Genomic DNA, 17,239 nt, shown 5'->3' with positions numbered 1-17,239 from the left:
GCTCTAGCTACATTCTAGGACTGAAATCAAAACAAGTTAACTTTGTTCAGCTCTTGTCTGATTTCCTTGGTAAACACGTCTTACTCACAGTCATTATTCACCATCCATATTTACAAGCTAGGAAAATGTTATTATCTCAAAGGCCACAGAAATGTTCCCAACCCAAGCCACTTTAGAGAATCAGAATGTCACAGAGGCAAGCTAGCCTGACTTTGAGGAGAGAGTCACTGTTTGTGAGGGTACCATGTAAGTTTTTTTAAAGGAACTTGCGCTCCACTTCCTTCAGAGATGGAGCCGCAGTGGATAAACCTCTTTATCCATTGCTCTGCTTCAAAGGGGACAGAAATGTAAACAGCAGCAGCAGCACACCAGGATCGGGTTTCTTTGCTTTAGCCACAAAGAAGTCAGGAAAGGAAAACCAGGTATTTACTTAGGTTTATCATGACTATTGTCAGGTTTCCTTCTAATGACTGGAAAACAAAAGAAGAATCTGTTCAGAAACAAAGTGCCACAGAGCCTCACTGTGATTACTCTTCAACCACCCCTGAGCCATTTTTTAAAGTAAAAAATTAAAATGAACTTTTTTGTTCTTTGTGGTGGTTGTCTACTAACAGGCATCTCTGACTTAATAATTCCTAAAATACAAGGCAAGATGAGACAAATGTAGCCTATTTAAGAAGGGATTCAAATAATCTAATATTGATTAGCATCTATGTTTTCATGATAGGACCTGAAGAACGGATTTCTCTTTCTAGAGTGATTCTTCTCGGATAATTGAGAAATGGATTTAAGCACCTGCAGAAAAGCTATTCGACATGATCAATGTCTGGGGCGCAGCCAGCTAAGGCAGATTGAAATTTAAAAACAAGATAAAATAGAATAACCTTCTACCTTTGAAGTCAGTTGGAAGAACAGCTTTCATCAGGAAGGTACCATAGAGATAGAAACAGCAAGAAAGCAAGAAAGAGCTAGAAGACATGGCTTCAAAATTAGCCTTCAGGACTCTCTAGCTGTGTCTTAGTTGCTATATTAACTGGTTTGTACAAATCATTTCACTTAATCCTCTCCATAATTCTATGAGTTGGAAGTTGATACCTACATTTTCTGTGCAAAGAAACTGTAGGTCAGGGAAGTTGAGCAATAGCACAGATCAAACAGCTAGTAAGCAGTAGGGTGAGGACCCAAACCTGGATCTGCTTGCCTGGTTTGTTGCCAGGGTATTATATAAAACTGTAAGGACACAATTCTAGTAATATGACTTTCATTTCCCAGTTTCTGAGTATGTCCTTAGAAAAAGCCCTGCAATAGTATTCTTAGAGTACCAGAGATTTCTTTAAGATATTGCCTAAGAAGAAAGTTATAAATGATGCCATCCTCAAAGAGCAAAGGATGTGCTGTTTCAGCCTCCATTGAAAGTTCAACTCTAGGTAACCCAATTCCTATTATCTTCTTGGCTTTCCTCACTCTTGCAGTCAAAATAATGGAAACCTTCTCACAGGTCTGCTTGTTTTCTCTCCTAGTTTCATTTCTTTCTTTCCACAAGATCTACATGACCTGTTATTATTTTACTAAATGTATGCCTTTTATTTCCACCAGAGAACCTCGACGGCTTTCCCTCCTGCTATATAACAATACATTTCCCTCCAAATTTCTTCTCCCATCAACTAATACAGTGAACTGAATAGGAAAAACTTAATTTACCTTAGAATCAAATCATTTACACACATACACACACATTCAGAACTGGGGAGACAGACCTTAATAAGAGCAAATATAAAAATGAGTATTGGATATTCATGACTTTCAATGGAATCAGTAACCTAACTGTATTACTGTATGAATGCAAATGAAAACGTATGCAAACATATTCATAGAGGTAGAGTATTTAGAAAGGGTCTTGCTATTCTTTGACTTTGTGAGACTCTAGGTGTGTGTTAGTTTTAGTTCCTGGTGCCACAAGATAAGAGGATAAATTAAGAAAAGAAGGAAAAATAAGAGGTTCAGAAGTGAGCAGTCAGGATGGTAAACTGGGGCTAGCAAGCTTGGAAAAATGAAAATATTTGATGGATTTTTTTTTTCATTTTTGTCCAGTGGATAGAAGTAGGAACGAGGTCTTGCGGGTGATAATTATAAGGAGACTGATTTTAGTTCGATTTAGAATATATACGTGCATATTTTTAAAACACTGTTGTTTAAAGTGGGTTGATATGATAATGCTCAGTTCCTCATAAATCAAAGTATTCAAGAAAATGATGGAAATCCTAAATCCTATTTAACTTGGATGTTGATTTTATCTCATTATTCCAATATAAGAAGTCTCAGATTCTCAATTCTAAATGTCCTCCTAAAAAAAAAAAAAAAGTCCTGCTGAGCAATCCCCAGCAAGCAGAGGAGAATGAGTCACTGTCCAACTCTTTTTTTTTTTTTTTTTTTTTTTTAAAGTATTTCCTTTCCTGCAAGAGACTGTGCTGGACTTTAGGGGAAATTTTTTTCCCCTACACAACAAAAGTAAAGGATTCTGTGCGGCTCCCCTCCTCCCCCACCCCACCCTCCCAAAGAAGACTACACATCACTTTGGAAGACAAGACTGATGCATTACACATAAAGCAATTGAAAGTAAATTTAGCAGTTGAATGGGAATAAAGACCATGAAACAGAATATATAAAAATTGATAAGAGGTAAAACCATCCGTTCAGAAGTCAAGATGGATCTTGGTAGGCTAGGTAAGCAGGATATATGGCAAAACCAGGACTACAGTTTCACCTTGAAAATAACAAACAATCTTATACACCAAATGAGTGTGCTCAACTTTAAATAGTTTGCAGGTATTCTTGCATATTTTTCTCTAATTTCAGTAACCTCAATCGTGTGTGCATGTGTGTGAATATGAATGTGTGTTTTAATACATAAGCATATATATGTATTTATAAAGATGTATATTTGCATTTGCACATAGAAAGAAATTTTGAGAGTCTATATATAAAGTATAATTTCTGCTGGAACTGCCAGACCTCCTGCGAGGAAAATGGTAAATGTTAGACATCCTTTCATTCCTGAGTTGGTTCTACATATCTTCAGTGGAGGAAGTGGGTGCATTCATTCAAAATTGCTTCCAATTCCAAACAAATCAAGCAAAATGAGCAATAATAATGATAATAACAAGGTGAAAGATGGCAAAGGAAAATCAGCATTGCCCTCGGAGTCCACTTTACAATACAGTCCAGTGAAAGATCACTGGTGTAAAATTAAAAGGAGGCTGAGGATTTACCCGTACTTGCTCTAGAATCCTCAAAAGAGTAGTGTAAGAGATTAGTAAATAAGGTCCCCTCAACTTCAGTGGAACAAAATTTTGCAGATATAGCAGCCAGATAATAAAGATACTTAATATTCCCATAGAAGTCCCTTGTCCATCTCAGACACTCATAAATAGTCATTTGGCTGGTGAAAAAAAAAAGAGCTTTTTTCCAAGTTTAAAAATAACCACAGTTGTGTTGAGGAACTAGAAAGACATGCCCAGCCCAAAGCCATTCAAAGATAATTTTTCAGGTCCAATCTGGTCCAACTATGGACCTTCATTTATTTCTTCCGATTAAGGTGTGTGTTGCAAACAGGGAATCTCTGCAGTTTTCAAGTGTCCAGATGACCAGTTTTCAGTGGAAAAATCTCATTTTTAGCCAATACGAAATTGATACTTAAAAAAATAAAATAAGAATATGCCACGGACCTGATTGGTGGAGGTAGGGAAAGTTCAGACAGAGTAAAACCTAACTGGGAAATTTTAAGTTCACTTAAATTTAAGAGTATTGAGTATTAAGTATAAAAATGAGGCCTTCTCACTGTGATGCTAGGTTAGAAGAGAAGACTTGGTGTCTGAAAGTTGGAGTGGCATTTCTGGCTCTGAATCTGCAGCAAATCTGTGACTCTCTGATTCCTTGTGTGGAAAATGGGCTGAATAATATCAATTATGTACAATCAGAGGGATATGGGGAGAGTTAAGTGAGATAATGTATAATACATGTGAAAGTATCAGTAATCTGTAAAGACCCATACCAATGTATTCTTATCATTAAAAGCAGTTAACAATATCATTGCTATTTTATACTGAAAACAAATATTGCACTTGACTTATCACTAATTCAGAGAAAGGTCTATTCTAACTATACTCCCATAAAGTTAAAACATTTGTTAAAAAAACAAAGCCTAAATTGACATGAGAAAATAAATCTTCCTGATAGAGAAATAGTGCTTCCTGTGGGGTCTACACCTGATGTGGTTGTATTAAACATTTTGGAACAATTAATTTGATGGTTGTCTCTTTTCTAGGATTTTTAAAAATTTAAAAATTCTCAGTTCCATATACTCAATTTAGACCTTTTTATAATATTTTTCTTTGCAGCTTGCCTTACTGTTTTGTTTTTTTTTTCCTGAAAGATAACTGACTTGCTCCTCTCTGCTCTCTGAGCAGCCTCTGGGAATCAGTACAGAGGAGAGAATCTCTGTTGGTTGTAGGCTCTCTTCTGCAGAAACCCCCTAATCCTCTGTTTACCACAACATGAGTCTATTGCCATAGAAATGATAGCTGAGATCCCAGATTCAACATCACTGACTTCACAGCAAGGCCTCGTAAGAGGAGAAGCCACACTAACAAGAGAAACACAATTACTACTACTATTATCAGAATAGTAGGCAGTCTGTTGTATTGAAAGAAAGGGTAATTGTCAACATTGCAATAAAAATGCATGAATGAGCTTTTTGTTGGGTGTGCTGTAATTCATTTTCTGTGTAATATTGCCTGACTAAAAGTAGTAATTTGAAATTTTATGTCATTTAATAGTCTGCTTTTAAAAGGTCAGCAGTTTCCCTTGATTGCATTTGTTTCTTATTGAAATAAGAAACAAGCAGATTCTAATTAATCTTGTACAGCAATGTTTCTGTGCTCAAAGATTTCCCTTTTCATGATGTGTTGTTTTTGTTTGTGTGTTTGTGTGTGTTTGTTTTTGTTTCTATTAATAGAAGAGAGTGAACCTGAGCAAGATACTAAAGGTATTTTTTTTTCTTTCTGCACTGCTTCTTTTTAAATGTATGATTCTATTCAATTGTTTATTTCTCTGACCTTATAAACAACTCTAAGTGCCATGATTTTGTAAGGAAATTACAAACGACTTAATTCAACAGTGTTATTAGATGGGCTGCTTTATTACATAATATAGTTATTGAGCACTTACTTTTATTAAGAAAAGTTTGAATCAACAGAAATGTTTCAACTTTGTATTCCAAACTCTGAAAATGCAAACAAGATGAAATGCCATAAATTAGCATGAGACTATAAATCTCACACAGATTGGAACAGAAAGTTCCTCTGACCAAAAGCCTTGAGGGGACAGGAGGTGAGGGTGTTACAATCTTTGGAGACTTGTAAAATGTCAAGGTGCCAGCTTAAGTTTGTATTGTTATTACTTCAAATGGACAAGAATTAGGTAACTGCTCCAAACCAAACCAAATCAATCAAACTGTTCTAACCTAACTTCTGTATATTTTGGATGAAATTCAAAAGTTCTCATATAATACAGTTTGCTTCTAAGAATAAACCTTAGGCTGGTATTCTCTGAAATAGCACCTCCTTGTCTTAGTGCTTCAAATAAGGTATCCGAGATGTTTTCCTATTTCTAAACATCAGGCTGCTTATAACTGAATTTGGATAAAATCATTTCACCTGCTCCTGTGTGGTTTTGTGGTTGTTTTTTGTTTGTTTTATAGTTTTTGTTTTTACTTGTTTTCAATTTATTCCTGTCATTGCTGGTTTGAATCAAGTAACCTCAAAGACCTCTTTAAGAGAAGCTAGAAGATAAGAAAGAATGAAAAAAAAAAAAAATCCATGCAAGCTCACTGTGTCGTTTGAAATAATTGCTCAGAAATAGAATTTATAAGGGACTTAACTATTCTTCTGGTCCTACTCGCTTACCAAGAGAAGAGAGGCAATTCATCTCAAGCCAAACTGTTTATTAATTTCAGGATTTAATTGGGGTCCCCTGCCTGTTAGGCTCTCCATTACACCACCAGTGAAATTTCAAAGTGTATAATGGCCCTACCTCCTTATTACAAATTCAGATTACCCCTTAAAATGACGACCAGTAATATAATTTATTATATATCTGAAAGTGCTTTGAAAAATGGAATAAGAAAGATGGGGCGGTATGGGAGAGGGAGGGAAGGAGGAAAGGGAGGAAGGAAGGAAGGAAGGAAAAGAAATGAAACAGAGAGAGAAAGAAAATGAGAATGCAGTACGGTTATGTTATAAAGAACTTTGGAATCACAGGCTGCTTAAGCCCAGTTTTGAGTACAGTATTCTCAACTGCAGTTAGTACTGTAAACTTACCTCAGAGAAAGTAAAGCCCAAAACTCGGGACTAGATACCATGAGAGAAAACCCAGGGTTAATCAGATTGCCTGTGTCTATTTTACACATTGCAGATAACGGGCTTGCCTTGCCCATAAGAAAGCAAGTGGGAAACAGTTCACAGTGAATAGGAGATGATGGATAAAACTATCTAGAGAAAGAAGAGTTGGATAATTTTTTTCTTTAAAAATCCATATCAAAACAATTGTAAACATTTTCCAAATTACTCAGTAATGTCATGCCCCTTCTATTAAACAGCTTGTGTAACAAAACCACTTTTATATTGTCTTTCATGCAAATAAAAGGTAAAATAGGGATATTCAAGGGACATTTATTTGATATGAAGCCTATCACATTACTTTTAAAATGGATGACAGAATGAATTTTCAGTTTGTGGCTACTGCTAAAACAATGGGAGTTTATTATTGAACTATGTTTATTATTACAGGTGTATTGTTATCCATGGAGCAGTCTGGCATTTATTTTTAATGGCAACTGGCTTTACTGTTTTTAATGTTTGATAAATGTGGTGAAATTTCCTTCTCCATCCGGTCACCTTTTATGCTTGGAACTGGTAACAAATACTGATAGGTAGAAAAATATCAGCTATGTTGCTGATAGAGCTGGATTGAAAAATAAAGTTTTCTCTTCCTTCATCCAAGGATTAGATTCAAGTTATCTTCTGATTCCTCCCCATACCTCCACCTTTCACCTGGAGTTGTAGGATGGAGAAGCCCTGACCTGGAGAACATACCTCCTGCAAGTTAACCCCACACTCTTCTCATTTGCTGGGTAACTGGCAGAAAGATGACACAGAAAGGACTGAAATACTCATTACACTCGTACAAGCACTTTTCCCCAATCTCACCAATCAGAGGAGTCATTCATTTATTCATTCAACAAATATCTACTGAGTACCTACCATGCACCATGCAGGGTTCTGGATCGATTGATCAATGAATCAATCAGTCATCTGTCTACTTAACAATCAGCTTTTGTTAGTGAACAAAGCAATCTCTGCCCTTCTGATGCTTACGTTTCAGGAGAAGAGACATCCAAAAACCAAACAAACAAATCAATACCTATGACGTGGTGTGAGGGGGAGGGGTCGAGAAAGCATTATGAGAAGAAGACATTTGAGGCGAAACCCAAAAGACATTTGCAACCTTCTGTGAGGGAGGGAAACTAGTAGGAAAGGTGCAAGCTACCTTTCAGTACTGAAAAAAGAGGGAAGTTTCTATTTTATCTTTTGGCAAGAAAGTGGGAGTGCAGGAGAGACCAGCTTCCCATTACTTTCTGGCCTTTTTTTTTTTTTTTCCTCTTAACCCATCAGACTTAACAATGAAACCCATGGTCAGCCAAGGCTGTATCTGCCCCCTCGGAGAAGGAGATCAGCAGCTTATCAGCACAACTCTACATTCATGCAGCCACCTGCAGTGCCAATGGTGCTGCTCTCTGTGCCCCACTGGACCTCCCAGAAGGTTCTGATATGGGACAGAGCAGCACATTAATTAACTCCAAGGCTATGCTGACCTCTAGAATGATGATGGACTCTTTTATTTACCATCTCACATAATTCTTAACTGTGTTGTGCAACATGGGTCATCAGAGGTTTTGCAATGAACCCAAATGATATTCCAAATAATATAATGCCAGCCAAAAGAACAGAAAATGCCATAAGTTACAAAATAAATAAATAAACCTTCGCTTATTACTAAATTTCCAGGAAGAATTTAAAGTCCCCAAATGAAAATTCTTGCCCTTGTAAATTAAAGCAGCAAAAAAATCGAGATTTCATACTTTTCCAGTTTCTTATGCTTCTCATCTTCAGCCATAAGGCTCTCATTCAGGTTCCAGGGCACACCGACTAGAGTCAGCTTCAGCAGCTGCTGTCTACGCTCTTCCAGGATTCGTGGACTTGAATTAATCCCACTCTCAATCTTTCAAGGATCCTTCTTTTCTTCCCCCCAAATTCTCAAAGGCAGTGGCTCGCATAACATGATCATTGCAGTAGTCTCACACGCAAACCATTCTGGACACACAAGTATAGCCCCAACCCCTACAAGAGTTATTTCAGCCAAATGATGAATGTGGACTCAATTATGTTGTGCAATCTAGGTCTGCATTATTGTTGCCAGAAAACGTCAGGAAGGAAGAGAATCCCTGGGTGTACCCTCACTCAGATGCCAGTCACTGTGTTAGTTGCCAAGGGTCCACAACCTGTGAACTTAGTTGGGAGAAGTCTCCTATCAGGTGGCCAGATGGGGTACCATGTTTGTCACCCTGGAGGAAATGTACACTGCCTCCTAGCTGGCTTGTCTTCTTGAGAAATTTAGACTTTTCCATGGGGACAGCCTCTGTCATCTGGTCTTCGTTGATACTTCCTTTGGACCTGTCCAGCATTTGGCAACTTTTTAATGTTCTATTTCACCTTGGAGCCTTGCTTATTGGGAACTCCAACAGAGGTGCAGCCTTCACCCCCTATTTTAAGAAGGCAGTTTTAGCCCTGACCACCAGGCTCTCAGGACTGGCTCCATAATTTGTGGACCAGGTGCAAATGACCATAAGGGGCCCCTAGTTTAAAAATCACTTATAATTTCAAGACACAGGCAGCAGAAAAATAAACCAAGCATGGGGCCCTTTACACATGGCACCCTGGGGGAACTACAAGAGGTCCCCTCTGTAATGACTGCTATGCTTCTGTGCCTCTTGCTATGGAATTTTTCAGGTTGTACACATTGCCTGGTAGGGAGGATTTTCCCTGAGTCCCGCATTTTGTTTCAATTTGGAATCACCCCCTGCAAAACTCTGATCTAAAACTGTTGCGGTTACTTCTGAACTCTCAGGACTGACATGTCTGTGTCAAATTCAAATGTTTCTCCTCCGAACCTTACCCTCCTTCAGGTTTTATGTTTTCTAGTAACTAATGCTATTTCATGGGCAGTGTCCCATTACATGTTTCTCTGGAGCTGTGGAGTAGGCTCTACTGCAATTTTTAAATTTTTTAATGTAAAAATTTTTCAATCTGACAAAAAAGCAGATACAATAATATATTAATAGTAAACTCCCATTATTCAACAGCAACGATGCTCAATAGTCTACCATTTTTGTTTTGTCTAAGAAACCATTTTATTGCTGCTGGTTTATTTGAAAGCAAATCCCAGCCGTGCAGTCCATCAGTCCATGTGTACTTTAAAGATGTTTCACACATTTTCATGACCCCATCTATCCCCAATTAGCACTAATTTCTTAATATCATTTACTACCAGGACTGTGCAATTTTTATTTGATTGTCTCAAAAATGTCTTTTCACATCTGATTTGTTGCATAAGAATCCAAATGAGAATTCACACATTACATTTGGGGGGTCCGCCCTCCATGCCTCAGTGTCCTCATATGTCAAATGGGTATGAAACCAGGCCCACCTCCCAAGGCTGCTGTGGGATCAGTTAGATGTCTCTTAAGTCTTTCTCAATCTATAATAGTTTCCTCTTTTTCTTTCTTCCCGCCCCCATGTTATTTATTTGTGGAGGAAACAAAATAATTTGCCCTGCCCAATTGTCTATATTCAGGATATGATTGAATTGTACCCTCATAAGGTTATTTAACATGTTCCTCAATCCTTTATTCTTTTGTATATTGGTAATTAGGCCCTGGTACTTACTTAAAATCAGGCTCATTTTTGTTTTTATTTGGGGCAGGGGGGGAAATTCAGCTTCCTTTTAAACATTAAATCAACTTTTTTTTTTTTTTTAACACTTTTGCCTTGATATTGGCACCTTCCTTGCTTTTTCTTTCTCCTGGCTTTTGGGCCCAACATTTGTATTTCTAGCATGTTTTTCCAGATTCCATCTCTTAGAGTCCTCAATATCAAAAGATAGGAAGGTAAGTTCATCTGAACCTGCAAATCTGAAATTAGAACTTGCGAAAAACATCCAACTGTCAAACAAATCATATCCTCCTATAGCTCCTTGAATTATATAATCCTTTTAAAAAGGTATTAAAAAACTTCTAATACGGCTGAATTTGATCTAGTCCTGTCCTGTACATCTCCTGTCTAAGATATACTATCTCTCGTGTACTTTCCTTTTGAATCCAAATTCCACAAATTTCACAATTTTAGAACAACTAAGCATCAAAGCATTGTGTTAATTGGAATTTCATAGTCTAATATTATGTTGTGTTTAAGTCCCAGGGGAAAAAAAGGGAAGAGCAGAAAATATCATGTTTGCAGTAAATCGGCAATTAAAAGGATTCCATAACAACCTAAAGAACACTGGATTTGAAGTCAGAGGACTTGAATTCAGGTTTCTCACCCATCAGTTTCATTACTTAAGGGAAGCAACTTAAATTAACTGGGATTTTGTTTCTACATCTATTTAATAAGAGCAGAAATCTAGTTGAGCTCTGAAGTCTCTTCCAAGATTAGTGATTCTGTGATCCTAAGTATCCTTCAATTTATTGTATGAGGGTGAGTCAAAAATGATCCACACTCTCGTTATATTAAAACTTCTATAAATTCTACAGCCAAAGCGCGGATAATTTTTGCCTCACCCTCGTACATTCTGAACCGCATCTCTACTCTTTAATTAAAGGTAAAATATCTTCTCATATCCAAAGAACTTCCCTTTATCTAGTTAATGGGGATTCAGCCTCAGAAAAGAATATAAATTACTCATTCTCCTGCCCCTTAGCCTAAAATATTCCTTTTCTTTTTGACCCTGTATGCTCATCTCACTCTCTGAAAAGTTTGACAGATTTTGTCTGTCCTCCCACTATGATACAGTTGAAGATGTAAAGCATTAATTAATTATTTCATTAATTCAATTAAATATTATTACTTTGGTAGGCGCTCTCCTAGGTACTGAATGAAACAAGCAAGGTTTTTGGTTGCTGAGGACTCATAGTCTACTGCAGGGAGACAGAAAGTAGACAAAAAACAACTTCAGAGAAGGGTAAGGTCTATAAAGATAATGAAACAGCATGATGAAAAAGTGAATGGGAGGAAGGTTAGACTTTACATTGGGTGGTCAAGGAGGGCCTTTCTGAGAAAGTGTGACTTAAACAGAGACTTAGATGGTGCAAGGAAACCACTGCATGAAGATCTACAGGATGAGGGCTCTAGGCTGAGGGATGGCATGAGCATCTCCTAAGTTGGGAACAACCTTGGTGTATTCTAGAGTGGTGAGAAGCATAGGGCCACAGCATAAATGGCTTAGAAGCCAGGACACAGCATTTGGTTTTATCCTTAAGACAGAGGGAACATAGAGGATCCTTCTTGGGAGAACGTGATCTGATTTACATTTCTTAAAGACCACTCCAGGTTGACCATTTCTGGTAGGAGAGTCACTCACCACTTCTGTTTTCCTAACAGTTTTTGCCAGAATCCTGCGGGCTCCTGAATCCCACAATGTCACCTTTGGCTCCTTTGTGACCCTGCGCTGTACAGCAACAGGCATCCCTGTCCCCACCATCACCTGGATTGAAAACGGAAATGCTGTGAGTGCCATCTGTATGGGGACTTGTCTGGGGAAGACCCACTGGTGGTGAATTTCAGGGCAGACCACATATTTGTAGAGTTAACTTGATCTCTGTTATTGTCCTACCTGCATCTCCATTTTTCAAAGCCTTCCAATATTCTCATCCTAGAAGTCACTGTCTTAGAAACTGAACTCCATAGGTTTACTTCTTTCCTTGTATCATGGGGAATAGTAGAAAATCAAATTCATTCTTTATGCTTTGTGTAAAAGGGAAGTGGTAACAATTCCTTCCCATATAGAACTCATCAGTTTAAGAATTAGTTCACTGCTGGAACCTACTTTGATGAAAAGTAATCCAGAATTAGAACGCATGTCTGTTAGTGCAACATTTTCTTTTCATTTCTAATACTGGCAATAATAACTAATATATAGTATGTGATTGCTATGACCAGGCCCTATTCTAAGCACTCTATATAAAAGCATTCATTTATTCATTCTATAAATATTATTGAGTATCTCCTGGGCATCAGGCATTATTCTAGACATTGTGGATACAGGTGCAACCAAAACAGTTTCCTGCCTTCAAGTTGCTTACAGTCTGATGGGGGAAAACAATAAAATAAGCAGATAGTAGAATCTATAGTCTATGCAGATAGTGTCAAATGCCATGGAGAAAAATAAAGCAGCAAAATGAGAAAATACAACCTCGGGAGAAAGATTCCATTTTCAATAAAGTGGTCAGAGAGGCCTTATTAAGATGAAGATATTTGAGAAAAGATCTGAAAGAGCTGAAGGAGGAGGCTATGTAGATAATGGGGGGATGGTAACCATGCAAAGCCTCTGAGATAAGGGTGCACCTGGTATGTCAGAGGAACAGCAAGTAGGTTAGTGTGCTAGACGTGAGTGAGTGAAGAGGAAAGAGGTAAGGGGTGTGTATAGGGGTTGTAGATCCTATAGGCTTATGTAGCTCATTGATTCAATTTGGCTTTCTTTGAGTGAGATGGGATGCCATTGTAGGTCTGTTTCTGTTGTCTGTTTTCCTGCTGACTCTCTTTCATTGTGTTTTGTTTCCTTGTGTGCCAAGTTATCTTTGACTACCCGCTGTTCATTGTTTTGAGAAAAAAACATCAGAGATTAATTTGAGGTCTAGATAAAGGTTCTTTTCTCCAGAGAATTTTTCTTTGTTTCTGCTAGGGACCAGGGGCTACTACTAATCTTAGACTGCCTTAAACTTGTTATAGTAAAGTAACTTGTAGTCTTGTTCTTCTTTAGCTCTCTGATTAAGCCTCAAGTGTCATTTAAAATTCAAGTCTTATTTGGCAGTACATTTTGTGACTTCTCTGTGAAGCTGTAGGAGTTGTCTTAAGCCTCTCAAAGTAGTATAAATTTATGCCCTAAGAAAACTGGGAAACTGACAATATGACTTTACTAATTTGTCCTACTCTGTGAAAACAGTAATAAAGAAAATGGAAAGACATAGGCTTTTAAAAAATTCAGTGTTTTCGAAAGGCTCTTACGCGTTTAGAACTGAAGATATATGATTAGTCTCTGTTGGAGCTGAGTAGCAATTTAAAAAGCCGGATGGTTTGAGTTAGTTTTGGTCTTATTGAGACTCCAACTTCATCTTTCAAGATGTGATTCGCAAAAAACAGAAAGCAAAATAGATTCTTCACCAAAGATTCTAAAACAGGAATAAAATAAACGAATAGTGACTTTCTTCCAGGAAGAAAGCAAAACGACATCTGCAGTTCTCATGGTCAGAGAGTGTTGTTCTTACAGCCAAGTTTTGCTCTTGGTGCTACAATCCAAGCCTGAATAGAAATTGAGATGACGACCCTGAGCTGATGCAAATCACAGGAAATGGAGGCAATTTAAGGCATTTAATATTGGACAAGTAGCCAACCAGAAAATATCTATTGAGGAGAAGAGGGAAGGGTCCACAGACCTGGTATCGTTTTGGGTGGGCAGGATTAAGACAAATGCAGTGCTGGGAGCTATTTGGCACAGAATAAAACAGAATTTGAACTGTGGCTTTTCACTAACTATAAGCCAGTGAACTAACTTCACTAACACACTACCAAGTACAACGAGTACTTTAAAAGATGTGAATGTTCCTTTTCTCCCCCTTCATGAACATGGCAATAAACTAAAACCCTGAATGATTACAGCCAAAGAACAAGAGGAAGGCAAGCAACTTGCCCCAAAGCAATCAAGAATTCTCTTGCTTTCTTCCTATGGAAATATCATTTATTTTTCATGAAAATTTGTAATCTTAGATGAACTTGGAGTGAGCAGTAATATCGCTTTTGTTTTCCAACACTGGAAATAATAGTTTGGTGTGATTCCAGCAGAGATTACTTTTCTAAAAGAAAATATCCTTGTATTTTGATAACCAGATTTATTTAAAGTTATATTTAAAGTTATACCCATCTATTATTTTGGCATTCAAATTAAAAATGTAGAAAATTTGCACATCTCCCTTGCTTTGTCCAATCAATATAGTTCCTAAAGTATGTTAAAAGTTGAATCACTTTAATTTATTAGAAGAATTTTATGAAATAAATAGCCAAATCATCTGTGTTGAAGATTGTGGTTTTTGAATTTCCTTAAAGGGAGACTCACCTATATTTTATACACATTTTTAAGAGAGAGTTTTTTGGTTTAAAGGATGTAAGCTTGGGAATCATCTCTTACTAACTGTGTAAACCAAGATAATTACATATATCAAGTGGGCTATATTAAGTTGAATATTTCAGCAGCCAGATTGAAAGAGGTCAATATTCATGGATATGTTGATCAAAAAAAAAGCATGGGAAATTTTCTCAGTCAATGGTTCCTTTTTCTATGATGCACAGACAAACATTATTACAACTCCCTAAACATGGACCGTATTGGGCTACATCCTAAAGTCCCTGAGATATTCCTAGCCAGCTGGGACTATCTGCAAGACAATGTCATAGAAGCCAGAATACCATTCAGAGGTCTCCCTATGTTGAGGTCAAATCATGATGAAGTTATAGGATTATCCATAACTGGGGGTAGATTCTCTCCAAAGAGTATTATTAATGTATTAATGACATGTAAAAAATATTCCACCTATATTGCCTCGTTCAGAAGGCTTTTACATACAGTAAATCAGGTGCAAACTAATATGCCTATTTAATAGAGCTCCTGCCTCAACACCACACACAGAGCAGAGAGTTGCTCACCTAGCTCTTTCAGATCAGTATGCCTGGGTGACCTGGAGAAATACCATATTTACTGTAATACCAGATAGAGTCACCTCAATTAAGTCCTTGGCTTTGCCTCAGGGCACCTTGGTCGAAGCTCCCAGGAATAACCTGCACTCATCCTTTTGAGCTTCTAAACCTGAAGAGCAGAACAATCAAAATGCAGGGCAAAGGGTTGTTCACAGGCCAGGTCATCAAAAACACTAAACTGTTGGTCAGGTTGCTCCATGAAGAAAGAAAAACAAACTCAAATGATGACTAACAAGGCCTGCTGTGTATGAGTCACCAACTGAATCAAGCCAGGCCTCTGGAAACAGGAGGAAAAGCTCTTAGGAACCACATCATAATCAGGCAATGAGCCTCGGAACTTGCTGGTCTACTCGCTGAACTATGTCAGCACCTGGATGACATCCAGGAGGAGAGAGGTCAGGCGGTTTAGAACTCACTTCTCTTTCCTCCCAAGAATGTTTTCAGTGACCTTGAGGAGTGACTTTCTTAGGTGTGAACATGAAAATAGTGTGAGTGTAGTCAGCATTTGGGGGATTACTCGTTCCTAAGTTGTCTCCTAAGCATTGACCCTATGGACCTACTTCTTGAAAGAGGGAATGAACTTTGCAAAGGAGCAAGGTAACTGTTCTACAGATTTCACATATATAAACTGGAAAGGGATTATATTTATAAACAAAATATCCTGAGATCATAAAGCATACTGACTGACAGACGTTCGAAGTCTTTAGCTTTTTCTCATTGTTGCTTTGTATTAAAATTCAGGGAGAGTCCAAATTGTATTTCACCAACAAGCACTGACTATATAGCACAGGGAACTCTACTCGATATTCTTTAATAACCTATATGGGAAAAGAATCTGAAAAAGAATGAATATATGTATATGTATAACCGAATCACTTTGCTACACACCTGAAATGAACACAACATGGTAAAGTAACTATACTCCAATAAATTTTTTTAAATTGTATTTCAAATTGTTCAGTCCTTTCCATCTAACTTGGACACTCAAATCCATAAGAACTTGCACCTCTAAGTATTATAATGATGAATTCAGTTTGAATTCCCCACTGCATGTATGTCTCTTAAAGATATTTTTCTCTCTACCTTGTCAATTTCTCATAGAGTCCAGGCTGCTTATCTGGGGAAAATGCCACAATACTTGATCTGACCTGGGAAGTTTCCCCAGTTAAGGTAAATTGATGCTGACATAAACAGTGTTTCTCATAAGGATGGAGACTAATAGCTCAGGTAAAGAATAAAAAGACAAAGAAGCTAATTGGACAAACTTTCACTGCCTAATTGCTATAGAGAGTGCTTGGTTCTAGGGCCAGCCAGCTATCTGGCAACAGAAGGATGGAAAATTGGTCTTACCTTAGGGCTTCCCTCCCCTTTGCTGGTCTAACTGCGAAATCCTCCCTCATGTGAAACAGTAAAATAACCGGCCCCAAGTTTCTCATTCCCAGCTTCATCCTCTACTAGTCAGAAAGATCTCTTTCAAAATCACCATGGTACCCATCCCTGCCCCTCCAAGATAAGGTCAAGATTAAACCATCAGCTGATTCCCTGATTGTCATTCCCTTCATACTTCCCTCAAACTAGCATTTTCCCCATGTATAAGCAATGATAATCAAAGAATAATTATTGAAAAGATGGTAGAGTGCTTAAGAAAACAGTGAAGAAAGAATCAGCAGGTTAAGAAATGCCACCACCTTAACAATGACATTTAAGTCAGATGTTTATTCTGTTCAAGGTTGATTTGAGGTTACTGTTGTTACTGTTCTTGTTTTCTAATGACTCTATTCCATTTTCTAGGACTAGGGAAGGCACTAAAACCTAATGATTAAAAGCACCGGCTTTGAGGTCAGACAAACTAGGATGTAACTTGGAACTCTACAACCCAATAGAATGTGCTGGGCAGCTGTTTTTCTTACAGAATTGGAATGCTGACAACAAATAAGCACTTATATAAATTAACCTGTCAATCATGTGCTAATATGGCATTTATAGCCTGGCTCTTCGAGGACAATTTGATTTTCTGATTTAAGTAATGAGGCAGAAACAGAATTGGCTTTACAACCATTTTTTCTTGATAACCATCCACTATTTGATGTGCATGTATGGGG

General features: G+C 37.6%; 1 protein-coding gene across 5 annotated transcripts in view; it reads left to right on the top strand.

Moving 5' to 3' along the window:
- The window catches only part of MUSK (muscle associated receptor tyrosine kinase), an 88,385-nt gene that overhangs the window by 39,690 nt on the left and 31,456 nt on the right, over positions 1–17,239 (top strand). For 3 of the 5 annotated variants that reach the window (XM_057722827.1, XM_057722825.1, XM_057722824.1), the window contains exon 6: positions 11,772–11,896. In XM_057722827.1, coding sequence (XP_057578810.1) covers positions 11,772–11,896 — 125 coding nt within the window. Of the gene's footprint in view, positions 1–5,014; positions 5,045–11,771; positions 11,897–17,239 lie in introns of all 5 variants that reach the window. The other 2 variants (XM_057722826.1, XM_057722823.1) reach the window with 1 other exon arrangement.

This window comes from Hippopotamus amphibius, chromosome 2 (genome assembly GCF_030028045.1).
Source record: "Hippopotamus amphibius kiboko isolate mHipAmp2 chromosome 2, mHipAmp2.hap2, whole genome shotgun sequence".
In the NCBI taxonomy this organism is placed as follows: Eukaryota; Metazoa; Chordata; class Mammalia; order Artiodactyla; family Hippopotamidae; genus Hippopotamus; species Hippopotamus amphibius.
The sequence above is the reverse complement of the archived record's forward strand: the minus strand, read 5'-3'. Positions and strand labels throughout refer to the sequence as shown.